The following is a 26,587-nucleotide window of genomic DNA, read 5'->3' on the forward strand; positions in this document are numbered from 1 at the left end:
TTCAAAGCTCTCTAAAGAAAAATATACTAGTGTAGCGAAAAATTCAAAGTCCTCCCTATGAGAAAGTGTAACTATTGTGTCTTTCAAACATTGGAATTTCATAGTAATTATTCAATGTCAAATTTCTGTATTTATATTTTCTAATAACATGTTTTCACAGGGCTGGAGCGATAGCACAGCGGTAGAGCGTTTGCCTTGCACGCAGCCAACATGGCCGACCCGAGTTCGATTCCTCAGCCCCTCTCGGAGAGCCTGGCAAGCTCCCCGTGACGTATTCGATATGCCAAACATAGTAACAACAAAGTCTCCAATGGAGATGTTACTGGGCCTGCTCGAGCAAAGCGATGAACAATGGGAGGACAGTGACAGTGACAGTGATGTTTTCGCAAATGAATGAGAATATCTTCCTTAAAAAAATAAAAATAAAAATATCACTTAAAAAATTGAAAAAAAAGAAAAAGCTAACCAGATGTCTCCTGCAGAGAGCCTTGGCCAGCCATGTGACCTCGCTCCCACAGCACACCCAGGAAGGGAAAGAGACCTGCCCCAAGTCCCCACAACCTCCTCTTTGGGGAGTGGGGGGTTGTTTTTATTTGGTTTTATGGGCCACCCCAGGCGATTCCCAGGGCTTATTCCTGGCTCTGCACTCATTATTACTCCTGGAGAAGCTCAGTGGAACATATGGGGTCCTGTGGATCAAACCCACGGGCAAAGCAAATGCTTCACCTGCTGTACCGTTGCTCTGCACCCTCCCACAACCAGTACTATCCGTAGGCACTATGGCCCGGATGCCTGATGACACTGTTTGCCTCTTCTGCATTTGATTTGACATTCCGACACCCTAGCTAGCTTCAATGCCCTCTGCAAGGGATGTGTGTGGTCTCGACACAGGTAGTAACACCTGCACTCCTTTTTCTCTGCTCCCAACATCCCTACACTGCTGAAACCTTCTCCCAGATGGTCGTGGTCTGCCCCCCTTGCCATGGGAGCCCACTGTCTGAGACAAAGTATTTTCAACCCGTACACTTCCGTCGCTCTGGGATCTTTGCCATGTTCACTGTATGAAGGAAGTGGAGTGATACGCACACAGTACTACCTTGAACGCACAAGGGGGTGCATCAAGGGTGGCACCTCTGGAAGACAATGAAACTTAATAGGAACATTTTACCGGGGCACCCCAGATGAAGTAGGCACTCTCCCCGCCTACTCCAGAGTGAGTCCCGGTGACCAAGAGCTTCCACCAGCAAGGCCCAGGTACGTGGGTTCAGGACTAAGTCTCTGGGCCGCACAGCAGCAGAGGACCTGGACTGTCCCTCCCCGGGTCCCAGCCACTCAGCGGCCCGGCTGTCACACCCACAAACTGCCTCCAGGTGCCATCTCAGCACACCAACAACCCTGATCTAGAGACAGCCCCCCAGAGATGTCTCTGGAACCCAACCATTTACAATCTAGAATTCCAGAAGCATGCGGCCACTTTTGCGGCCACATGAACTCTCAGGATATTCAAAATAAGCAACAGAAAATAAATGATCTAGCGTCTACCCCTGGCAGGCAGGCTTGAATGGTGGTGGGAAAATCTGAGCAAAATATAATGCCCAAAAGGAGAGAGAGAGTATGGGGGAGGACTGGATTAGGGGAGTATGTAGGGGGGGGGGAATACTGGGGACACTGGTGGTGGAGAATGTGCACTGGTGGAGGGATGGGTGTTCAATCATTGTATGGCTGAATTTCAAACACAAAAGCTTTGTAAGTGTATCTCACGGTGAGTCAATTGAAAAAAATAGGAAGTTGGGGTGGGGAGACCCTAATGCAGCTCTTCGACATGAGTGCTCTGACCCACCTGGACCATTCGTCTCTCCTCACTGACCCACCTGGACCATTCTTCTCTCCTCACTTTCAGTTCCAGGGTCCTCCCTGTTCCCTGTGCCTGATTCAGGGGCTCTGGGGCTGTCCTGCTTACCTCCACGATGATGATGACTGCACCCTCGGTCCCAAGCCTCCAGCCTCCTGCGGGCTATATAGTCCCAGGACCAGACTGTCTCATATTCTCATCCTTCCAGGGAGATGCTTCCATTGGGGACACATTCATTCATTCCCTTCTTCCTTTCTTCTCCCTCCCTCTCTCCCTCCTTTCCTCCCTCCCTCCCTCCCTCCCTCCCTCCCTTCCCTTCCTTTCTTCCATTCTTACTGAATCACTGTGAATTATAAAGTTACAAAGATAGTTATGATTGAGTTTCGGGAGTATATTGTTCCAACACCAATCCCTTTATCAGTGCCCACTACCCTCCACCAATGTCCCCAGTTTCCCTCCCACCCCCAGCCTGCGTCTGCAGCAGCACCCCCCCCTCCCCCACTGCCTGAGCATTCCCTTCCCTAACATATCCTCCTCCCCCTGACCCAGTGCCAATCTTCCTACTACTATCAGTTCCCCTCTTCTTCTACTCTATTGTTTTTGGGCATTTGATATCCCCCTAGGAAGTTTCTTTCTATCCCACATCTAAGAGAGATCATTCTGAGTCTGTACCTCTCCCTCTGGCTGATTTCTCTCAACACGATACTCTCTGGACCCATCCAAGTAGCAACAAATTACATGACTCTATCTTTTCTTAAGACTGCAGGCGGCTGGAGCAACAGCACAGCGGGTAGGGCATTTGCCTTGCACGTGGCTGACCTGGGTTCAATCCCCAGCATCCCATATGGTCCCCTGAGCACCTCCAGGAGGAATTCCTGAGTGCAGAGCCAGGAGTATCCCCTGTACATTGCCGGGTGTGACCCAAAAAAGCAAAATAAATAAATAAATAAATAAATAAATAACTGCATAATATTCTGTTGTGTATATATACCATAGTCTTTTATCCAGTTATGTGCTCTTGGGCATTTGGGTTGCTTTCATATTTGGGCTCTTGTATCGAATGCTGCAATGAACATAGGAGTGCAGATGTATTTTCTGCCTTGTGCCTTTGGACCCTTAAGGTATACTCCCAGGCACAGAATTATTGGGTCAGATGGAAATTCAATTCCTAATTTTTGGATGAATGTCCACATTGTCTTCCAAAATAAAAGGGTTCCCTCTTGACCTCTTCGCACTATGTTGGTGATCTTCTCACTGGCTGGTTCACCCTGATATGGCTACCCAGCGCTCTGACAAGCCACCCATCCCCTCTGGATTCACACAAGCCAACAGGCATGTTGCCACACTCTTGAGCAACCAGGATGTTGCCACCAATCCCACAGCCCTATCACGTGAGGACCCAGGATGGGGAAGTACTCCTTGAATAGAATCCCTCGAGCTCAATGCAGTTCCAAACCAAATTCACGTGTCAGATGCTGAAACATGCCACACAATCTTCCTACTACTACCAGTGTCTACGGGACACTGGGCCACACCTTCCCTAGGCCATTAACAAGTTTAGAGTTTGGTGTTGGGGCCACCTTCCCTAGAGGTCACTGACAAGTTTAGGTTTGGGGGGCCATACCTGACAGTGCTCAGAGCTTACTCCTAGCTCTAACAGTCACTCCTGGTGGGACTTGGGGGACCATACGTGGTGCTAGGGATTGAGCCCTGGTTGGTGGTGGACCAGGCAAGCACCCTACCTTTATGCCATTAACAAGTTTAAAAGGAAGAAGCCAGAGTGGGAAGATCCTTATAACATGGACGGTTTGAATCAACAGAATATGGTGTTATAGGTTGACCCCAAATCAGCCTGGGGTCTGTCCAAACTCACTGGACTTGACTTGTTTGCATATTCAAAGCTCTGAAAACCCTACTTCCTGTTGCCCAGACCAGTCTTCCCATACTTCAACCAGAATAATGTGACAATCCCCAGAGCCCCTAGGTTGGGGTGCATTTATTTATGGCAAAGATCAACGGGATGAAATATCAGAAGAACAGGGTGCTGGTTCCAAATGCACCTTTTCAGCAAGCTGGGCAAGTCAACCAAATCCGCCTGTCCCCAGAAACACTCTGGCGACACTCAGGAAGGGAGAGGAAGAAAGAAAACGCTTCTGGAATGTTGGCTGCACCTTGGCTGCCTGGCCACGTGGGGGCTGGCACAGCATGGTGAGGCCATTTGTCCCCTGCTTGTTTTCCCTTTTCTGTCTTACACTTCAGGAACTCGACTCAGGATGAAGTGGGAGAAGCTTGGGAAGGGGGCTCCCAGAAATTAAAATTTTTACTAAAAAAAAAAACACTTTGTTTTGGAAAAGGAGGGACACAGGGTTTATGCAGAGTGATATTGACACTTGAGGAAAGAGAGTGTCTAAGGGACAAACAGTCTGGTAAACCAACATCACCTCCAGACACAAGGATCAGCTAATATCCCTAAGTTCAAGGCACACCTTTTATCCCTTCTGAATGACCCCCAGGGCTGGCTCTGATTAGGGCCTCTTTGTGAACAAAGGATGGAGGATTCTCCTCCTTCTCCAAACTATTCCCCTTCCTCCTCTGCTGAAGCTATGTTGGGGGACTAGAGGTGGGGGAGGGCTTTAAGACCTGAACGTGCTCAGCAATCCTGACTGTGAACATTGCGTCCAAGCCTGGACCATCTGGCTGAGTCCTTGCTGTGTCTGCGAGCACGTCGAGGGTATTAAGTGCCCGTGTGTGTGTGTGTGTGTGTGTGTGTGTGTGTGTGTGTGTGTGTGTGCTGGAGGGAAAAGGGTTGGGAGGGGGGAAGCAAGTGAGGAACTCGCTTTTTCCTGCTCTTGTCTTGGCAAGGTTGGTAGTCCCTTCCCCTAAAGTCCAAGGACATAAAAACTCCTTGTTTGTTTGTTTGTTTTAAATTTAATTGATTCACCGTGAGATATGGTTACAAGCTTTCATGTTTGAGCTACAATTACACAATGATCTAACACCCATCCCTCCACCAGTGCACATTGCCCACCACCAATATCCCCGGTATACCCCCCTTCCCCGCCTCCCTCTGCCTCCATGGCTGACAATATTCCCACACTCTCTCTCTACTTTTGGCATTATGGTTTGCAATGCAGATACTGAGAGGTTATCATGTTTGGTCCTTTATCTACTTTCAGCACACATCTCCCATCAGAAACATTTGAGACTAGGTGAGGACCCCCCCACTGTGGGCAACCCCCCCCCCCAACCATCCGCCTAAATGCAGAGTTTGTCCATCCATAAAAAGAACCTTCCTGGCAGTGTGGGAACGTGACAGACAGATTGGCCCACCCTAATGGACACACCCTTCTTGGGCCTGTCCATCTCTCCGAGAAGCCATCCCGCTCTCTCCTTCCCCTATGCCAGTGACAAGTAAGCCACAAACTGCTTCTTATCCCATTCTCCCGTGAATTCCCACAACCTCGCCAGTATGTGGTTATGGAATAAAATCGGCCTTCTCCAGCTGGAGATCTAATACTGGGGTTGAGGCACTTGCCTGACAAGCAGTCGACCTGGTTTCACCCTGGGTGCAGCCCTCAAAGCCCTTGAGCATGAGAAGGTGACCCCGGAGCTCCATCACTGCAGGGTCTTCGCATGACCCCCCTGCTGATTGGCCGGGGGCCTCCTGAGCACTACTTGGGACACCCCCAAATCTTTCTTCTTTCCTATCTGTCTTTTGTTGATTTGATTCACAGCTCCTCCCAGACCCTAAGCCTACAAGATGAAAGGAAACATTTTTCCTCTCAGTCCAAGAGGGCAAACACATGTCTTGTAAATGTGTGATCAACACTGATACTGATTACATGGCTTATCAGGGAGACAACGGTAGAATACACTCAGCTCTGGAACACATTAGGCTACAGCCATGTTCTACTACTAGTTAAAAACCTTTTTCCCAGTGACACCCCTGCCCCGCCCTCCCCCCCCCCCCCGCCCTTCCCTTAATGGGGTCTTATCATGACACACAGCAGCCCGTGTGGTCATGCCTCTCCCTTGCCTGTGGCTGCTCCCTCCCTCTGAGCATTTTGCTTTGTGGGTCACTCCCATTTATGTATCATCCGTTTCCCTACCCAGCGTCCGATGATGGCAGAGCCCTGATTTAGCTCACTGTGGTCTCCACCCTGCCTGGAGCAGAGACTGACACCGAGTGTGGCTCCAGAAACACTTGTGGAATCTTGCGAGTCTCACTCTGGGCTTCTCTGTCCATAGCCATTTCCCCGAAGACCCTTCCCTGTGAAAGGGAGAAGGCTTTTGTTCTTAGGTCTCTTAACATTCTGTGAGCGTAAGCTTTGGGTACAGAAATAGGGGAGGTGGCAGCTGTTTTAGCCAGAGTATTAGGAAAGCCAAGAAAAAGAAGCTCCCTGGCAAGTTGCTTTAAAGATCTCACAGGATAAAGTGGCTAATCGTGGACTCAAAACAAAAACAGGCCTGTCCATTTACTGCCCTTCCCTCTGCTGTCCACAGTCCGGTCAATCTGCAAGACATGATTCAACTTCCAACTTCCACCTCTTCTTCCTCCAATCCAGAATGATCTGTTCTTCACTGGATATGGCCCAAAAAGATATATATATATATATATATATATATATATATATATATATATATCTGGGCTGGAGCGATAGAACAGCGGTAGGGCGTTCGCCTTACAAGCGGCCAACATGGCCGACCTGAGTTCGATTCCTCCGCCCCTCTCGGAGAGCCCGGCAAGCTACCGAGAGTATTCGATATGCCAGACACAGTAACAACAAAGTCTCCAATGGAGACGTTACTGGGCCCGCTCGAGCAAATCGACGATCAACGGGAGGGCCTTTACCTTTACCTTATAGCTGGAGCGATAGCACAGCGAGTAGGGCATTTGCCTTGCACACGGCTGGCCCGACTGACCTGGGTTTGATTCCTCTGCCCCTCTCAGAAGAACCCAGCAAGCTACCGAGAGTATTTCACCCACATGGCAGAGCGTGGCAAGCTCCCCATGATGTATTCGATATGTCAAACACAGTAACAACAAGGCTCACAATGGAGACGTTACTAGGCCCACTTGAGCAAATTGATGAACAATGGGAGGACAGTGTTACAGTGATATATATATATATAATATATATATGTATATATATGGGCTGGAGCGATAGCACAGCGGTTGGGCGTTTGCCTTGCACACAGCCAGCATGGCCAACCTGAGTTCAATTCCTCCACCCCTCTTGGAGAGCGCAGCAAGCTACCGAGAGTATCTCGCCCGCACGGCAGAGCCTGGCAAGCTCCCCATGATGTATTCGATATGCCAAACACAGTAACAATTAAGTCTCACAATGGAGACGTTACTGGGCCCACTCAAGCAAATTGATGAACAACGGGAGGACAGTGACAGTGACAGTGATGTATTTAAAAATATGAATTTATATATAATTTATAAGGCTGGAGCAATAGCACAGCGGTAGGGCGTTTGTCTTGCGCACAGCCAGCCTGGCCAAGCCAGGTTCGATTCTTCCGCCCCTCTCGGAGAGCCCGGCAAGCTACCTAGAGTATTTCGCCCACACGGCAAAGCCTGGCAAGCTACCCGTGACGAACTCAATATGCCAAACACAGTAACAGCAAGTCTCAAAAAAATGGAGATGTTACTAGGCCTGCTCGAGCAAATCGATGAACAACAGGAGGACAGCATTATATATAATTTATATAATATATATTGCTAGGGCTGGAGCGATAGCACAATAGTAAGGCATTTGCCTTGCAAGCAGCTGGCCCGGCTGACCTGGATTTGATTTTTCTGCCCCTCTTGGAGAGCCCAGCAAGCTACTGAGAGTATCTTGCCCACACAGCAAAGCCTGGAAAGCTACCCATGATGTATTCGATATGCCAAACACAGTAACAGCAAGTCTCAAAACGGAGATGTTACTGGGCCCGCTCGAACAAATCGATGAACAACGGGAGAGCAGTGCTACAGTGCTAATAAATATTGCTATTTGGGTCACACCCAGCGATGCTCAGGGGTTACTCCTGGATCGGCACTCAGAAATTACTCCTGGTGGGGCTCGGGGGACTATATGACCAGGGATTGAACCCAGGCCAGCCGTGTGCAAGACAAGTGCCCTACCCACTGCACCATCGCTCCAGCCCCTCTATGTATTTCTTGTGTCCTATCTCCCCCACCACTCCCCAATACTGCAGACTTCTGGATTTAAAAGGACTATATTCTATTGATCCTCACGAGTCTGAAAAGCTCATTCAAGGCCAACAGGCATTAAGGATGCACATTCCGAAGCCCGTCTTCCCGAAAGGACTGTTCTCAGGCTGGGAGGTACAGGAGACCCAGAGCTTGTTTTCTCTGCCACCTCACGTCTGCCCCAAGGGAATCAGGTTTTAGGAGAAGACAACAGCTGCTGCCCAATGCTTGTCATTGCCCAGTCCCCAAATGCCCCCTCAGGCCTGCCTTCTTCCTCTGCCTTCTCAGAACTGGGTCCAGGTGTGCCCTCACCAGTGTCTGCAGTGTGGACCTTGGAACATTCAAGAAAGAATCAATCCATCCCCCAAATGGCGTTGGGGGAGCGTTTTGGGAGGGAAGTGAACTCTGGTGAAGGGATGTTACAGTAACTGGTGATGTTACAGTGTTGAAACATTGTATGCCTGAAACAGGAGCCTGAATAACTTTGTAATTTCACCATAACTAAATCGGTAAAAAAGAAAAAAAAAAGTAAATTCATTTCAAATAGAGACAGTAAAATCTGCACAATGAAATTTCCATAGTTCCCCCTATTTTAGAGCTAGAGACCCTTATTTTGTTTGGGGGCCACACCTAGCTGTGCTCATGGCCCTGTGCTCAGGGATCACTCCTGGTAGGTTTGGGGGACCATATGGGGTGGGGGACCGAAGCCAGTTGGCCACATGCAAGGCAGGACCCTACCCACTGACTCTATCTCCAGCCCCTTAGAAATACAGACCTTTACTTTCTGCAGCTTGTTCCCAAGGCCCATCCTGCAGAAGTTGAGCCTAACCCAAGAAGGGGGTTGTTCGGTGCAAAAGTTCTTAGCTCAGAATTCTAAGACCTGGCCCCCACAGAGGCCCACAGGTCCGTGGATGTGAAAGGCAGAAGAAATACGAAGCATCATTTTCATTCAAGTATTTCTTTCAGTCATGAGGACCCGCAACAAACCGCAGAAGCAAAATACCTACATTGACCACAAAATCAGAATACCTACAACTTCTACCTGGGACTTTATTGCAGGGCGTTCAATCCTTTCCTACATGGCAGTTGTCCCAAACATCAAGACTGCAGCTGTCTCTGATCAGATATTTTGACTCCTGGGGCTGGAGTGATAGCATAGGGGGTAGGGCATTTGCCTTGCACACGGCTGACCCGGATTCGATTCCCAGCATCACATATGGTCCCCCAAGCACTGCCAGGAGTGATTCCTGAATGCAGAGCCAGGAGTAACTGTTGTGCATCTCCGGGTGTGATCCAAAAGAAAAAGAAAGAAAATATTTTGACTCCTTGTCCATAAAGCAGTGCCTCAGCTGCTCTCGATTTTGATCACAAACAGTTCTTTTCTACGTCATCATATCTTTATGCCCTAATAATTACTCAGAGATGGAATCTGCAATGCATGAATCCCTGCAAACTGATGAAACATCACTGGCTGTCCAAAAATCCACCCACCCGAAATGAAGACATCTGTTTCCTTTGCCCAAGGATGCTGGTGGAGACCTTCCCAAATATGCCAACATTCATTCACACACAGGGCCTGATGCCTCCCCTGTCCAGACACTGGCCCATGGCCCTTCCCCAAGGCCAGGAGCATGAGCAACATTAGAGGGTCTGTGCTGGCCTGCCCTGAGGACATCTCAGGAATGGGGGCCTATAACCTCCTTCCACTCATAGGCCAGGATGTTTTTTCTAATTCATATATTAAATATAAGAACAGTTGTTACAACTTTTTTTCTTTTGGGGTCACACCCAGCAATGCACAGGGGTTACTCCTGGCTCTGCACTCAGGAATTATTCCTGGGGATGCTCAGGGGACCATATGGGATGCTGGGAATAGAACCTGGGTCAGCTGCGTGCAAGGCAAACACCCTACCCGCTGTGCTATTGCTCCAGCCCCCAAATGTTACAATTTTTAATTTTTTTTTAAAAAAAGAACTCTTTTTCTGTTCTGCTTTAGTGGCGGGTGGCACACCTGTCTGAGCACAGGGCTTACTCCTGGCTCTTGGCTCAGCAATCAGTCCTGGTGAGGCTTGGGGGACCATAAGGGATGCCAGTGACGGAACCCAGGTTGGCCACATGCAAGCAAATGCCCTACCCACTGCACTGTCTCTCTGGCCCAAAAACAGTGTTCTTAAAAGAAAAAAAATGTTGATGTAATGATTTTTTTCCTCTTGTTTTTAAATATCAGGCACTATGATTAACAAGAATAACAGCAGGGCCCCACGCTTAAAACATTCCAACACCACACTCTCTACCCCTGGCCGAGTGTCCCTACCACGTAGGCTAGTTTTGTCACTCAGAGTCAAGCTGGACTGTGACTGCCACAGAACCCCTCCCCTAGGCTGGTGGGGGCCAGAGGAAAAGGGACGGACATTGTGATCTCTCTCATAGCAGGATCTAAAGAAACATAGCAGGGGAGTGACAAAAGCCCTGTGGCAGCAAAGAGCAGAACTGGGCCTCAGCAGGACACTTGGCTCTTGGGGTGGGGGCAGGACAGGAGGGAACACTCTGACAGTGGTGGAGGGAAGTGGCTGCTCTGGAAGGGCTGAAAGGAGGCCTGTCTGAGGCAGGCTGGGCATGGAGGACTGGTGAGGTAAGTGCTCACTGATGAAGGGATTGGTGCTGGGACAGTGTAACTTGAAACTAAATCGTGAATAACTCTGCAGATCAAGTGATTCAATAAATTGAAAGGGGGGATGAGAGAGAGTGGGAGAGAATGAGAGGGAGAGAGAGAGAAGAGAGAGGGGAGAGTGGGAGAGAGTGAGAAATGAGAGAGGGAGAGAACAGAGGGAAGGAGGGAGGGAAGGAGGGAGGGGAGAAAGAGGGAGAGAGAGACAGAGAGGGAGGGAGGGTGGGAGAGAGGGAGAGGGGAGAGAGAGGAGAGAGGAAGGAAGGGAGAGAGAGAGGGAGGGAAGGAGAGAGATAGGGAGAGAGGGAGAGAGAAAGGGAAAGAGAGAGGGGGAGGGAGGAGAGAGAGGGAGGGAGGGAGGGAGGGAGGGAGGGAGGGAGGAAGAGAGAGAGGGAGAGAAAGAAAGGGAGGGGAGAGGGAGAGAGAGGGGGAAAAGAGAGGGGGGAAGGAGGGAGAGAGGGGAAAGAGAGAGAGGGATGGAGAAAGAGGGAAGGAGGGAAAGAGGGGAAGAGAGAGAGAGAAGGCAATGCTGAAGCTGAGATGGGGGACAATGGGAGGGAGAGTGGCTTTATCACCCCTTGCAGATGGGCTGTGAGGTGGGTGAGCATCACCCCCAGCTCAGTCTGGGTTCCCCTCAGTGTCCTTTAAATGGACCCCACACAACAAGGGGCTGCTGAGGAGGTTGGGGAGGCCGAGGCACCCAAGCACTGGCAGGGAACCCTGGGGGACCCGCCCAGCAATACTCAACCCAGCTGAGTTCAGGACTTGGCAATACTATGTGGTGCTGGGGTGGGGGCCAGGGGGTCCCCGGGGCCAACCCTGAAGTGCTCAGGAGGTCCTGAGGGTAGGGGTGCGGGGCTGCAAGGTGCTGGTGCAGTGCCAGGACTGAACTCAGGGCCTAACCCAAGCACTCGGGCCGGGGGTGGGGAGTCAGAACCCAGTAGCACTGTATCACCGTCCTCCCGTTGTTCATCGATTTGCTCAAGCTGGCACAATAACGTCTCCATTGTGAGACTTGTTGTTACTGTTTTTGGCATATTGAATACACCACAAGGAGCTTGCCAGGCTCTGCCGTGCAGGCAGAATACTTCGGGCTCTCCGCGAGGGAAAGAGGACTCAAACCCGGGTTGGCCGTGTGCAAGGCAAACGCCCTACCCGCTGTGCTATCGCTCCAGCCCGATTTTTCTGAGTACCAAGATTAACTTGAAAACATTGCATGAGCTCATTCTCTTGCTTCATCTTATAAGTCAAGGTTTCCCATAAAAATTAACAGCAGACTAAAAAAAGTTATAAACAATATTTTTACTATGAGTTTTAAAACAATGTATATATATGGTCACTGTCACTGTCACTGTCCTCCCGTTGTTCATCAATTTGCTCGAGCAGGCCCAGGAACATCTCCATTGGAGACTTTGTTGTTACTGTGTTTGGCATATCGAATACATCACGGGGAGCTTGCCAGGCTCTGCTGTGCGGGCGAGATCCTCTCGGTAGCTTGCCGGGCTCTCCGAGAGGGGCGGAGGAATCGAACTCGGGTCGGCCATGTTGGCTGCGTGCAAGGCAAACACCCTACCGCTGTGCTATCGCTCCAGCCCATGTATATGGTACATGTATATATGTATATACTTAAACCACAGAACCAACAACACTGTAAGCATAAGACCCAAATTACAATAACCAAACCCTGTAACCCACCCAAAAGAGCAACCTCCAACTCTGATTTGTGTTCACTCTGCTGAAGATCATGGTCCTGAGAATGTCACCTTAACAACTCCGGCTCATCCACACCCCTCTGTGCAGCCCCCCTCTCCCTCTCCTTCCCCCGAATCACCACCAAACCCCCTCCCTCCACCTAGCACCCACCCTCGGCCGTTTCCTCTAGTCCAACTGGCCTCCAGGACAAAGCTTTCCCAAGATCCCAGCCAGAGGGAGCCCACCTAAGTGTCTCCTGAGAACAGTGGAGAGTCCCCGGGAGCCAACGCTGGGTGCCGCACCCCACACAAGCTCCCATGGAAGGAATCCCTGAGTGTCACTGTCCCGGGCCCTCGGACAGATCCCATCATCTGCACTGGGGATAAGCCCCTTCCCTGGGGGAGCCCCACAGGGGAGAGGATTGCACAGTGGGGCGGAGAGCAGCAGAGACTGGGAGGCGACCTCCAGAGACTGGGGGGCGACCTCTCTGAAAATGTCGTTGGAAGCGCATTCCAACAGAAGAGAGAGAACAGCGGGTTGAAATCCCTGGTGAGGAGAGAAGAAAATCCCAGGAGGTGTGGGCAGGACAGGCCATGCACAGAGGAACAGGGTGACCCGGTAGAAGCGAGCAGGACAAAGGAACAAGAACTGGGAAAAGGGGCAAAATTCAGCAGGGCCAAAAGCAACCGGAAGTCCATGAAAGGGCCAAACAAGTGCTTCAGGGTTTCCGAGGACAGAGAGCGGGGAATAAAGCCAGAGGTGAGGTGGAGCAGGCAAAGCCAGATCAGAGAGGTGGACAGAGCAGGGAGGCAGGACGAAGGCCCCCTAGGGATGGGTGCCCCCAAGGGCGGCAGCTAAGAGGTTTGGAAGTTCTTTCCAGGGCTGGAGCGATAGCACAGTGGGGAAGGCGTTTGCCTTGCATGAGGCCAACCTGGGTTCGATTCCCAGCATCCCATAGGGTCCCCTGAGCACTGCCAGGAGTAATTCCTGAGTGCAGAGCCAGGAGTAACCCCTGTGCATCTCCAGGTGTGACCCAAAAAGCAAAAAAAAAAAAAAAAAGAAACGAAAAAAAAGAAAGAAAGTTCTTTCCTCCCCTCCACCACGGCTCCCAAACGGGCAATTTTTCCTTTGGACCCCTAAAACATCACTGCCCCGTCAGCTCCTGAAGGACAGACCTTGCGTCTGCATCAATTTTTTCACTGCACCCGAGTCTGAGCATGGCTGATGAAATGAACAAAACACAAATTCAGCACTGGAGGCTGCAGACGCAGAAGGCTGTGTTGAGACTCAGATTTGTCTGTCTTTCATGGCAATCTGGGCTTGGTTTGTTGTTGCTGCAGCTACAGCTTTTGCCAGGGATCGAACCCAAAACCTCACAGATGCAAGGCACATGCGCTACCACTGAGCCACACTCCAGGCCCTCTGCGCATGGCTGCAGAGTCTGGAGCACAGGGGAAACGAGCCTAATCTTCTCGTACAGATGCATGACCATTTTCATTCTGGGCCCTCTACAGATTTGGGGGAAGCCAGGAAATTCGATCCTTAGTTCTGAGGTTCCCTCCTTCCCAGAAGTTCCAGAAGTTCCTGGAACTGGTGGGTCTCTGCCGGTTCATTCTCAGGGTGGCCCTCGGATCCCTGTTTAACCTGCCTAACTCTGAAGCTCTATCTCGCTGGCATCTAGCAGATGCCCATAATAGCATCAACCTCACCCCGCTGCAAGAGGGAGACAGGCCGCAAATCAAGGGATCCCGAGGTGCTCAACAACATGGCACCTGTGGCCTTAATAAAAGTACTCCTCGGGGCTGGAGCTATAGCACAGCGGGTAGGGCATTTTCCTTGCCCACGGCTGACATGGGTTCAATTCCCGGCATCCCATATGGTCCCCCGAGCACTGCCAGGAGTGATTCCTGAGTGCAGAGCCAGGAGTAAGCCCTGTGCATTGCCGGGTGTGACCCAAAGAGGAAAAAAAAAAAAAAAGTACTCCTCAAAGGAGCACAAGCTAAGGAAGTGAGTTCCAGAAGAGTTGGGTATATGTCCAATCTTTAAATATAGAAACTTGTGGGTGGGGGTGGTTTGAGAGAGTAACGGGGGCAGGCATTTGCCTTGTGCATAGCCCACCCAGTTAGATCCCAGATATCACACAGGAGTGATCCCCGAGCACTGCTGAAGGAAAACAAAACAAAACAAAAACAATCACTGCCCGTTTTCCTATGAACTCGGTTAAAGTTTCCCCTTTGCCAGAGGGCCCGCCCAACTGGATCACTTAACACAGTACCGTGGCTGGGGAGTGGCCTGGCCCCTGGAGGCCGCCAAGACCGCAGGCCTCGGTGCACCCCTGGGCATCTTCCAGCTGCAAAGACAATTCTGCACCAGCCCCTCGCAGGGGGTGGGGGACAGGGGCGGGGCAAGGCGGGTGCACCCCTAGGTAAAAACTAGGCTTTTCCAAGCCGCAGGGGGTGTGCCAACAGCCCCAGCCTGGCAGCGTCGGGCTCAGAGCCAGTCCTGAGCGAGTGTAGCAGCCGTGGGGGGTAGGAGGGGACAAACTAGGGGATCGGGCCGCAGCTGCCCCGCCTCGCTCGCTCGCCAGGATGAGGCCACGGCCGCGGCCACTGTAATAGTAGCTTGCGCTGTTGCAAAGGTTAATGCAAAGGTCGGCGGCCTGGGAAGGGGGTGGGGCAGGGGGAAGGTGGGGAAGGGAGAAGGGGGCGGAGTGGGGCCTCCCAAGGTCAAGGCCGGCTTCCCCCGGCCCCGGGGACCGTTCCGCGCGGGGCGGCGCGCGGAAGTGGCGTCGGGGCGGCCGGCGCGCGCCCGGCCCGCGCGTCCCTTACCCCGTTGGCCGCGGCGATGCGCACGATGAGCTGGATGGCCTCGCGCATGTAGAAGCGGCCGTCCCCGCCCACCACCAGCGTGGCCTCCTGCCGCTGCGCCGGGTCCACGGTGGCCACGATGCTCTGGATGAAGTTCTCCGCGTAGTTGGCATTGCTCTGGAACACCTTCACGCGCTTCCGCAGCCCGCTGGTACCCGGCTTCTGGTCGGGGTACGCCTGCGTCTTCACCGTCACGATGCGCACCATGGTGGCCGCGGCCGGCAGCTGCTCCTCCCGGCGCTCGGCGGCCCCGCGCCTCCTTATAGGGCCCTGGCGGGTCCGGGAAGCAGCGCCCAGGGGCGGGCGGGGCCGTGGGTGGAGCCTCGCCTCGGCCCGCCCCGTCGCCAGGCTGCGCCCTGCAAGGCGCAAATCTGCCCAGTTGCAACCTCCACCCCCACCCCAGAAGGGCAGCGCAGAGCTTGGGGAAGGGACGAATGTGAGGCGGGGTGGGAGGGAATGCAGAGTCGAACAATCTGCTGGACTGAGCTGGTGCAAAGAACTCTATTCTGGAAACCTGCAAGAGGGCCGTGCCAGCTTCAGCTAGAATTCAGGCAGGCTCTCTCTCCAAACACGAGCGTTTGTGTGTTCGGAAAGAGTCAGCTCCAAAGGTCTGCTTCGACCTCCTCTCCGCGTGTTTGGGATGGACGGCGGGCGTGGTGCCCATTGGTTGGACGGGCAGGCTCGCCACGACCATCATCTAATATTTACCTAACGCCTCCAGTCCTCACTAAACGCAGGTTTTCTTTCCCTTTGCTTTCTGCTTGCAAAATAGAGGTGAAAGAATCAAAAGTCTTGCCAAGGTCGCAGAGCCCTTGAAGGGGAATTAGGCTCCCAAAGCAAGGGCCAGGGCTTGCCCACCGGCCGCGGGGTCTGAGCAGGAGAAAACTCACAGAGAGTCCTTGATCAGTGTAGGTGCGTGCAGAGATAGGGGAGAACACGTCTGATCGCCAACATGTGGCTCGGTCATTCGTGTAACAGAACTTTGATTCCTAGAGCTGAGATAACCGGTTGGGGGGGGAGGAGGGGAGGGAGGGATGATAAGGATGGTCATGGATTCTATTCTGGACATGGAAAGTTTGAAATCCTCTTTCCCCGCTTAAAGAAGGCTCAGAAACGTGTCCCTTATAGAATTCTGGAGTTTAGAATACTCACCGGGCAAATAATAGGAATTTAAAGTCCATTAGCCATCATTTGAAGTAGATAGTTTATATAAACATTCAGACTGGGAGAGAAGTAAAACCAAGTTAATTTGTAGGAGATACCATTATCTGTTTAATAATTCATGTTTGTTACATGGATTTTTTTTATATAGATAAATGATATTTGGGCTGGAGCGATAGTACAGCGGTCGGGCGTTTGCCTTACAAGCGGCCAACATAGACGACCCGAGTTCGATTCCTCCGCCCCTCTCGGAGAGCCCGGCTAGCTACCGAGAGTATCTCGCCCGCACAGCAGAGCCTGGCAAGCTCCCCTTGACGTACTCGATATCCCAAACACAGTAACAACAAAGTCTCACAATGGAGACGTTACTGGGCTCGCTCGAGCAAATCGAAGATCAAAGGGAGGGCCTTTACTTTACTTTACTTTTTAATGATATATGAATAGAGAAGTTTCCATGGGGAAGGGGGTTGGAGCTTTTAGTGAACCCAAAAGAAAAATTATTTTTATAGTCTAAGGTAGGATTGAAAAGTTGGCTACAGCACATACCTTTTATGTGAAAGGCCCTGGGTTTCTTTCTCATCAAAAAGAAAACAAAGAATATGGCGATAAAAGTATAAAAATAGATCAAGAGATAGTAGACATTTTACGTCTGGCTGTCCCAGGTTCAATCCCTGACACCTGGTGTGGAGTTCTCCCTGAACACTTCCTGGTGTGGCCTCCACACCCCAAAAAGAAATTAACTTCTATAATGTCTTTGATATTAAGTAGAGAATTAGAACAAAAAAATTCAATACTCTAAAGTAATTCATTAACCTGTGGGCAAGGCTTTGGAAAGCACCTAGATAGCACTTAATAGAAGAAAATATTCCAGGCATTACACTTTTCAAAGCAAAACATTAATCTATGTGCATATTTAACTCCCTACTAGGAGCATCAGGTAGTGATGGACTTGTGTATTGAAGAATCTTGGCATGATAGCCAGTTTAGGCCTTTAAGTAGCTCTCCTCTCAGCAGCTCAACTGTCCTGAAAGAAACCTCTCTCTTACAGATTCTGGTGAGATAGGTAAATTATGACTCAACCAGAAATTTCAATTAATTGTATCGCCGGCAAATGACTGATTGATGATGTCACGTGAACCCATACGAATGAATGTGAACAATACTGCAAGTGTCATTTTAGCTCATTTGCTAAATCCAAAGCATAGATTCTCCCTGGCTGCAGACATGGTTCATTGTGCTCAATCTTGATCTATTTGTAATTCCCTGAAATGACTGGCTCCTCCATATGGAAGCAAGATGGAACTGCCCAAAGTCTATCTTAGACCCATACATTACTCAGATGCTTAAAAACTTTGATTTGAATAGAAGATTTTCAGTATCTGGAGCCTGTGATTCTAAAATCAAGTTTGTACCTGTGCAAAATAATAATAGCTTCTGAACTTAAGTTTTTGTGTCAGCTGATTAAACATGAAGTTACATGTGAAAAAGATTGATATATGTTAATTTGTTTTTTCTTACTTCCGGGGGGGGTCTTCTATAAAGTAAAGTAGTCTGTATTAATTTGTTAAATGGCATAAAAATCACTTGATCACTTGACTTCCTGTTAATCATCAATTTGCTCGAGCAGGCGCCAGTAACGTCTCCATTTGTCCCTGTCGCATGCTAGTGTAGCCCAGTGGCGTCTGTTCGTTCTAGGAACACGAAGAGCCTCAAACCGATCGTTCAGGGTCTTGACTCGTGACACATCATAAGACACTTAATACCCATCATCCAGGATTGCCACACCATATTTGATAGGATAGACCATATTCAAATATGGTCTCGACCACGGGAACACCTACAAGGGCGATTAGAGGCCTCCCGAAAAGCCTCTGACCCTTTCGGAGAGCCTGGCAAGCTACTGAGAGTATTCCGCCTGCACAGCAGAGCCTGGCAAGCTATCCGTTGTGTATTGGGCAAAAATAATTGTCTGTACTTTCAATGCACGTACGCTGGCATCAGATGCATCCATTGAGGCATAAAGATAAATGCAGATTTTTAAAGACACTTTAAAGAGATGTCTTGTGGTACGCCATTTCATCAGATCTTTTGCTTTTTTGTGGGGGGGGGGACTTGGTTGTACTCAGGGTTCCTCCAGCTCTGTGCTTGGGGTCACTCCTGGAATAGTTGGGGAGGCTATGTGGTTAGACCTTTGTAAGAGCAAAAGGCCGGACGCCCACTTTGCAAGTTAGAAATCATTTCTACATTTTCTCTAATAAGAATGTGTACATATGCCCACATGTATATCTAGTCATAGTATACAGAATATTTCACTAAACTCGTCTTAGAAAAATATAAAAGTCTTTAGCCAGGGCTGAAAATATGATTAATTGGTCTAATCTCTCTCCATATATATATGTATATATGTGGTTAATGTATATATACATATGATGTATAAACATATGGTGTGTTTATATACTTAGAGTGTACATATATATACACCCTCTAGTGTCCAAACTCAGAAATACATTTTAGTTTTCCTGGATCATATCCAAACTATGTTGTGTGGCATATTAAGTTTCAAGTCCCTATACCAAAATAGATCTAACAGAAGGCCACTGACTTTTTATGTTAGAAAACAAGTTGACTACAATGCCAAATGTGAAACCAGCATTATTATTAACTATAAGAATTGTTTATGACTTTTTTTAATCCTTAACACTAATTTGCCTTTCAAATATCACAACTATGAAACCTTGGAGTAAGAAAGAATGGGTATCACCTAGTCTTTTTTTCCCATTTAAAATTGCACACTAGATCATGAATGACTGCATTTATTTGTGGGATATTAAAAAAAAAGTATGAAACTAATATCCAAGGCCAGGGAAAATGGGCCAGGAGGACTGGTCAGTGATTAGAAATTACCACGAGGGTGGGGGACGTGGAGGGTAGTTAAAACAGAGGAGGGTCCACTATGACAATATTGTAGCACTGTCCACTGTAGCACTGTCCTACCGTTGTTTACCGATTTGCTCGAGTGGGTCCAGTAACGTCTCCATTGTGAGACTTGTTACTGTGTTTGCCATGTTGAATATGTCACGGGTCACTTGCCAGGCTTTGCTGTACGGGCGAGATACTCTCAGTAGCTTGCCGGGCTCTCCAAGCAGGGCAGAGGAATCAAACCCGGCTCAGCCGGCCGGCTGTGCACAAGGCAAATGCCCTACTGCTATGCTATCGCTCCTCGGCAATGACTATATTAGTTGGAAGTAATCACTCTGGACAAGAACTGAGTGCTGAAAGTAGGTAAAGGGATATACTTCATAACCTTTCAGCATCTGTTTTGCAAATCACAATGCCTAAAATGAGAGAGAGAGAGAGAGAGAGAGAGAGAGAGAAATGGAGAGAAGAGAGGTGCCTGCTATAGAGGCAGGCGAGGGTGGGGGGTGATTTAGAGGGATGGTTTAGGGGGGTGGGAGGGAAATCAGAATACTGGTGCTGGGAGATTACACAGTGGAGGGATGAGTGTTGGAACATTATATGACTGAACCCAAATCATGAACAGCTCTGTAATGCTCTATCTCACCATGATTCAATAAAATTAAAAATTAAAAAAAAAAACCCTGCATACTAGTCAGTAAAAATTTGAAGTTTGATTTCATTTTTAGATCTTGGGGAAGGGAGTTAGGTTATACCCAGTGATGCTCAGGACTTAACCCTAATTCTATATGTAGAGATCACTACTGGCCAGGCTGGACCTGTGCAAGGCAAGGATCTTACCTACTATACTATCTCTCTCTCTAGTCCACCCTTACTAGCCAATTATTATATAACTGATATGGTGAGGCTTTTTTTTAAATTGAATCACAGTGAGATACACAGTTACAAAGTTGTTCATTACTGGGTTTCAGTCATACCTATCCCTTCACTAGTCATATTTCCCACCACCAACATTTCCAGTTTCTCTCCCTCTCCGCACCCACCCCACTTGCCTCTATGGCAGGCACTTTTCTTCTCTTTCTCAGAGAGATGGTTTTTAGCTGCTTAATATAGTGTTTTGGGGTCGAAGTGATAGTACAGCAGGTAGGGCATTTGCCTTACATGTGGCCGACTCGTTTAGATCCCCAGCACACATATGGGTCCCTGAGCTAGCCAGGAGCGATTCCTGAGTGGAGAGCCAGGAGGAATCCTTGAGCACTCTTGGGTGTGATCCCAAGGAGAAAGAAAGATTTTTTTTTCCACATTTGGTGGTTTGGGGTTTGTTGGTTTGGTTTGGGGGTCATACCCAACAGTGCTCAGAGCTTGCTTATAGCTCTGTGTTCAGGGAATTGGGGCTTGTGGGACCATACGAGGTCCCGGGGATCAAACCTGGGTCAGCCGTATGCAAACCAAGTGCCTAACCTATTGTGCTCTCTCTCTCTCTGGCCCTTGCTTTCATTTTTTTTTAGTTACTGGAAAACTAAACAGCCATATAAATAAACAGCTGTTTCTGCATCTATATATTTTTCTTCTTCCTTGTTAATAATTTCTTAGTATGGTCACAAGTTTATTGCTATGAAGCTGATAAGTGGCTGAATGCTATATTTGAAATACATAAATTTGAAATTCTTAAGTGTGACACTTTAGAAAAATGTCCATCCCTTGGGGTTGGAGTAATAGCACAGGAATTAAGGCGCTTGCCTTTTTCATCACTACATAATGCTCCTCACACCTCCAAGGGTTATTCCTGTGCAAAGAGCTAGGATTAGCCCCTGAGCACTGGCAGGTGTGGAGCCAAGGCAAAAATAATGCAGCTCTGAGAAGCATTGTCAAGTATTGGCATATTGGTACCTCCACTCAGGGCTCAGCTGTGTGGCCTCTTTGGCAGACTCAGATTTTTGGGAGCAGGAGCGTTGGGTTCAGGTACTCTGGGAACTGTGGTGGCAACACACAGTTTTGCCATGGTTCAGGGGAGATCGATAAGACAGCAGATGGAGCACTTGCCTTACACATAGCGGAACAGGGTTCGACCCTCAGCACCCTACAGGGTTCTCTGATCCCCGGTAGGGGTGATCCCTGAGCCCCACTGGTTGTGGCCTGAAAGAGCCCTAAAGCAGTTTGGCACACTGGTTGTGGCTTAAACCAAGTCAGCCACATGCAAGGTAAAGGGCCCTGCTGGTTTGCTACCGCTGCTTCCGGTAGGGCAGGATCTCTTCAGACTTTGTTACACCTGCAGACCAGCATGAATTTCCTATGCAGGTGTTTCCTGGGGGCGAGGGGAAGGACATGTGGGGACTCCAGAACTGAGATGGAGTCCTCCTCCACCACGCCGTCAGAGGCAGAGCTGGAAGCCACATGGATTCGTAGGAACATTTTTTTTTCATCAGTGCTACAAATAATGCAAGCAATACCCTGCATGTCTTGAGCTGCTCACGTCTTCAAGTTACAAGATTTCTTACGGCATGAGCAATGGAGAAACAGTCACCAGCGCTGTCACTGTTAGGGGAGGGGAACAAGGAATCTTTGTTTTCAGAGTCAAGGTGAGGGCTGGTTTGGAGAAGCAACGGCCCGCGCATGCGCTCAGCAGCGCTCCTCACCCTCCCAAGCAGGGGTTCCAGTTTCTATGGTTATTACAACAGAACTCTCGCGAGAAGCGGGTACCTGGAAATTGCTAACATCTGGCAGCGGAGTATGTGGTTACTTACTTTCAGGGGATGTTAGGTCTGTGGTTAGATACTATCTATGTAAGAGCCATGCAAGAAGTAAGTAGCAAATGTTATCTTCAAGAGTATCTTTTCATGGACATGTGGCTCTGATCAAACTATCCCTCTGTGGTTACTTCTGGAGTTGGCAGCAACGGGGTTCAAATTAATGTGGGAGGGTCACAAAACTGGCTGCTTCATATCCCGTGGGGGGTGGTCACAGCCCACTGACCTCCTATGACACCAAGTAAAAATCAAAGGCACTGGCGTGATGGTGCTCAGTGCTGGGCCGGGGACAGAACTCAGGACCTTATACTTGTCAGGCATGTGCGCTGAGAGAATGCTTATTTATCTTAAGAGTTGAGGAAACTGGACTGGAAAGATAGTATAGTGGGGAAGGCGTTTACTTTGCACAAGGTCGACTTGTATTCAATCCCTGGCATCCCATATGGTCCCATATGGTCCCCCGAGCACCACCAGGAGTAATTCCAGAGTGCAGAGCCAGGATAACCCCTATGGTATGACTGGGTATGACCCAAAAAAAGCAAAAAAAAAAAAAAGTTGAAGAAACTCCATTTGTTCTGTTTTGTTTGGGGTCCATACCTGGTGATACAGGGGGGCTACCCTCAGTGCTGCTCAGGGGACCCAGTGATGCTGAGGAGCAAATCTGGGGCTCCTGCTCTCAAACATGTGCTCACATTTGAGCCATCTCTCAGCACCCTGTGCCTTTCCCTTAAGGCATCAGTGTCTGCCTGCCTTTGACCTCAGAGATTACGAGATTATGGTTTTGGCTTTGGACACTGGGTTCTCGCAGGGCAGGAGTTTCTCAGCAGAGGTCTCGTTCTGGAACATGCCATTTCCTGCAAAATGGAGCAGCTCAGTGTCCCAGTACCAAGTCACACCTGAGCAGCCTTCTGCCATCAGGTTCTGTTGAAGCCAGGAGTCCCGCCAACATCCCACTGTGCGCTGCTGCTCCCCTCACCCCACCTCAAGGGCCTCCTGAGAGGCCGCCTGCCTGGACAGAGGGGCCTGGGCACTAGGGAACCCCGAGGAGGGCACAGGTCAGGGCGGAAGAGGAGGGCATGGACGCTGCAGTCTGCATGGTGGGTACAGCAGGAAGAAGGGACCAAGGGTCTCCTGAACTCCCAGCCCCACCCCAGTCACCCCAGTGCTGGCCCAAGCAACACCTGTGGCCTCTGGATACTTGGCTCCACCAGGCTCTGTGCCCAGCAGCTGACACATTTCTATTTCCTTGTAGGTCTTCATTTCCTTGTGGGGAGCAGGCAGAGGGCCACACCCAATGGGGAGGGCAGGGATTTAGAGTCTCCTGTATATCATGTACCCAGCCACCTGAGCCACTTCCCTGGTCTTGTTCTGGTCCACGAATAAGATAAACCAGGGACCTGAGTTTATTATTAATTATTAATAAATTATATATTATATATAAATATATATATTAAAATATATAAAAAATATATATAAAATAATAAAAAAATAATAAATATTAATAATGTCGATAAAAATGTTTGGATGATAAAAATTTCTTTTTTAATACCACTTTGTGATTACAAGTGTTTTCACCTATATGAATTTTTATTTTTATATTAACCTTCTAAAGTACTTACAACTGTGATGTTACATTCATTTTATATTTAAACAGTATGATTAAGTGAACATGCCCTAATTACTTAGCCAAACAGTGAGACTGGATTAGAATCAGCCTAGTATAGGATGATATTAATGGAAATGACATGGCTGGAGCAATAGCACAGAGGGCAGGGCATTTGCCTTGCATGCGGCTGACCAGGGTCTAATTCCCAGTATCCCATATGGTCCTCTGAGCACCGCCAGGAGTAATTCCTGAGTGCATGAGCCAGGAGTAACCCTTGTGCATCGCTGGGTGTGACCCAAAAAGCAATAATAATAATAATAATAATTATTATTATTATTATATTATAAACCAAAAAGTGTGTAAGATTTTGAAAAATTGACCCAACCTTATTTAAAAACTTGACTGATGAAACTATTTTAATTTAATATTCATAACTGAAATGTGCCCTGATTTCCCATTAATAAGTACACAAATTAAGAACATTATTCTATTTTAATAATAAAGCACGTGAACAGAGAAAATATAAATGGTAAATCAATCATGGTGTATGTACATCAGTTAAATTGATTAGCATCTGGCTGATGAACAAAAAATAAAGAGACTCAAACAAGAAATCATTCTTCAGAGTTGGCCGGTCCCAGGTGGAGTCGGGGGTGCAGGAAGGGTGTCAGGACACGAGGGAATAGACGCAGTGGCTCAGCCCCTCCTGCCGCTCATCCAGGGGCATCACGTGCTGGCAGACCTATAACGACAGGAGGCGTCACTCTCCGGTCAGAGATCATTATCTGATTTTCTAACATTTCTAACCCAATTAAAAAAAAAAGACAAAATTTCTAACCCGATATTTAAAAAGCAAATAGCTAGGATCTGATGTCCAACAGGATAAAGCCTGTTTACTCCAGCCTAAATTTTACTCTGACGAAGAAGCTGAGAGTTGGGGGTGGGTCGGGAAAGGAAGAGAGAATAAAAATACTCTTTTCTTCATTAAACCGAGAACATTTCCTAAAATTCTTTTTTTAAATAACAGGAGATCATTTCTCTTTCTTCTGTTCTACAATGTCTTAGTGTTTCACAGTTAATGTGGAGAAGTACAAGTCAAGAATGCCAAATTCGATCTTTTGTCCATTTACTTAAAAAGTTTGGGCTGGAGCTATAGCACAGCGGTAGGGCGTTTGCCTTACACGCAGCCAACATGGCCGACCCGAGTTCAATTCCTCCGCCCCTCTTGGACAGCCCGGCAAGCTGCCGAGAGTATCTTGCCCGCACAGCAGAGCCTGGCAAGCTCCCCGTGACGTATTCGATATGCCAAACACAGTAACAACAAAGTCTCCAATGGAGACGTTACTGGGCCCGCTCAAGCAAATCGATGAACAATGGGAGGACCGTGACCGTGACCGTGACTTAAAAAGTTTGTGTGCCAGAGAAACAGGAGCGCAATTAGGGAGCTTGCCTGGCACATGGTTGATTTGATTTGATTTCTGGTTTGATTTCTGGCATCCCATAGACTCCTCAGAGCCTTAGCAGGAGAGATCCCTGAGCACAGAGCCAGGAGTAAACCCTGGACCCCTCCAGACATGGTTCTCAAACAAAATCAAAACAGAGTTTCGGGGTCTCCTGATCTGTCCTTGCCTTTAACCCCTGGCTGAGTGGGAAAGCCAGAGTTTTGCTAACGCCAGAACTAGAGCTCTTCCTGGCTGCGGAGATGGTTTGCTATCCAAAACTCATTCAGCTTACCTTAGAAAATATTAATAATGTCGATAAAAATGTTTGGATGATAAAAATTTCTTTTTTAATACCACTTTGTGATTACAAGTGTTTTCACCTATATGAATTTTTATTTTTATATTAACCTTCTAAAGTACTTACAACTGTGATGTTACATTCATTTTATATTTAAACAGCATGATTAAGTGAACATGCCCTAATTACTTAACCAAACAGTGAGACTGGATTAGAATCAGCCTAGTATAGGATGATATTAATGGAAATAACATGGCTGGAGCGATAGCACAGCGGGTAGGGCATTTCCCTTGCATGCGGCCAACATGGCTGACCAGGGTTCGATTCCTCCGCCCCTCTCCAAGAAGCCCCGGAAGCTACCGAGAGTATCTCGCCCCCACGGCAAAGCCTGGCAAGCTACCTGTGACATATCAGATATGCCAAACACAGTAACAAGTCTCACAATGGAGATGTTACTGGTGCCCATTCAAGCAAATCGATGAACAAGGGGAGGACATACAGTGCTACATCCAACATGCATAAAATGATGGTCTAAATCATATCACTGCTACACAGTTATTAATAATAGTATTGAATTATCTCATAATTTAATGATTATGTTAATAATGTAATTATATAATTGTATATTAATTGAATTAATACTAATAATAATTAATAATAATAATTAATAATAGTATTAAAAGCAATCGCATTTTGGGTCAGAGAACGGTGTGTTACCATTGCGGACTTGTTCGCCACTTCCACGGCGAATATGTTGAGACCTCGGTTGTTGACGCAGTTTTTACTCTGCTCGTTGTTGATGTGAATAATCGCTTTATTGTCAGACTGTAGAAAGAGATGCCACAAGCTTTGAGTCTCCCTTCAATACATGCTGAGCAAAGGGGGATCACAGCACCACCTGTAAGACCCCCGAGAGAGGGATTCACGAACCCCCCCAAACTCAGCAGACCCCCTGGAGACAGAACCTGAGCTCTGGGCTGAGGAGGGCCTGATGGAAGTGACCCAGGGATAACAGCAGACGGCCTCCAGGAGCCAGGGGAGGTGACAGAGAGAGGAAAGACGCAGAGAAGTGCACTTTCTCTGCTAGGCTCCAACAGGCTAAGCCTGAGAACCCCACCGGAAGCTCACCACGCCCGCAG

At 48.6% G+C, this 26,587-nt stretch overlaps 2 protein-coding genes across 4 annotated transcripts in view; both read right to left on the bottom strand.

Annotated features, from left to right (window-relative positions):
• Positions 1-15,575, bottom strand: part of PGM1 (phosphoglucomutase 1) — a 75,216-nt gene extending 59,641 nt beyond the window's left edge. Inside the window, exon 1 of the mRNA XM_056122259.1 lies at positions 15,240-15,575. Coding sequence (XP_055978234.1) covers positions 15,240-15,485 — 246 coding nt within the window. The 5' untranslated portion in view covers positions 15,486-15,575. The remainder of the gene's footprint in view (positions 1-15,239) is intronic.
• An 8,621-nt stretch (positions 15,576-24,196) lies between these two features.
• Positions 24,197-26,587, bottom strand: part of EFCAB7 (EF-hand calcium binding domain 7) — a 48,103-nt gene continuing 45,712 nt past the window's right edge. For all 3 annotated transcript variants that reach the window (XM_056122256.1, XM_056122258.1, XM_056122257.1), the window contains 2 exons: positions 26,166-26,273; positions 24,197-24,450 (listed from right to left, as the gene is read on the bottom strand). In XM_056122256.1, the coding sequence (XP_055978231.1) occupies positions 24,376-24,450; positions 26,166-26,273 (183 nt within the window). In that variant the 3' untranslated portion in view covers positions 24,197-24,375. The remainder of the gene's footprint in view (positions 24,451-26,165; positions 26,274-26,587) is intronic.

This window comes from Sorex fumeus, unplaced genomic scaffold (genome assembly GCF_029834395.1).
Source record: "Sorex fumeus unplaced genomic scaffold, SorFum_2.1 ptg000045l, whole genome shotgun sequence".
NCBI lineage: Eukaryota > Metazoa > Chordata > Mammalia > Eulipotyphla > Soricidae > Sorex > Sorex fumeus.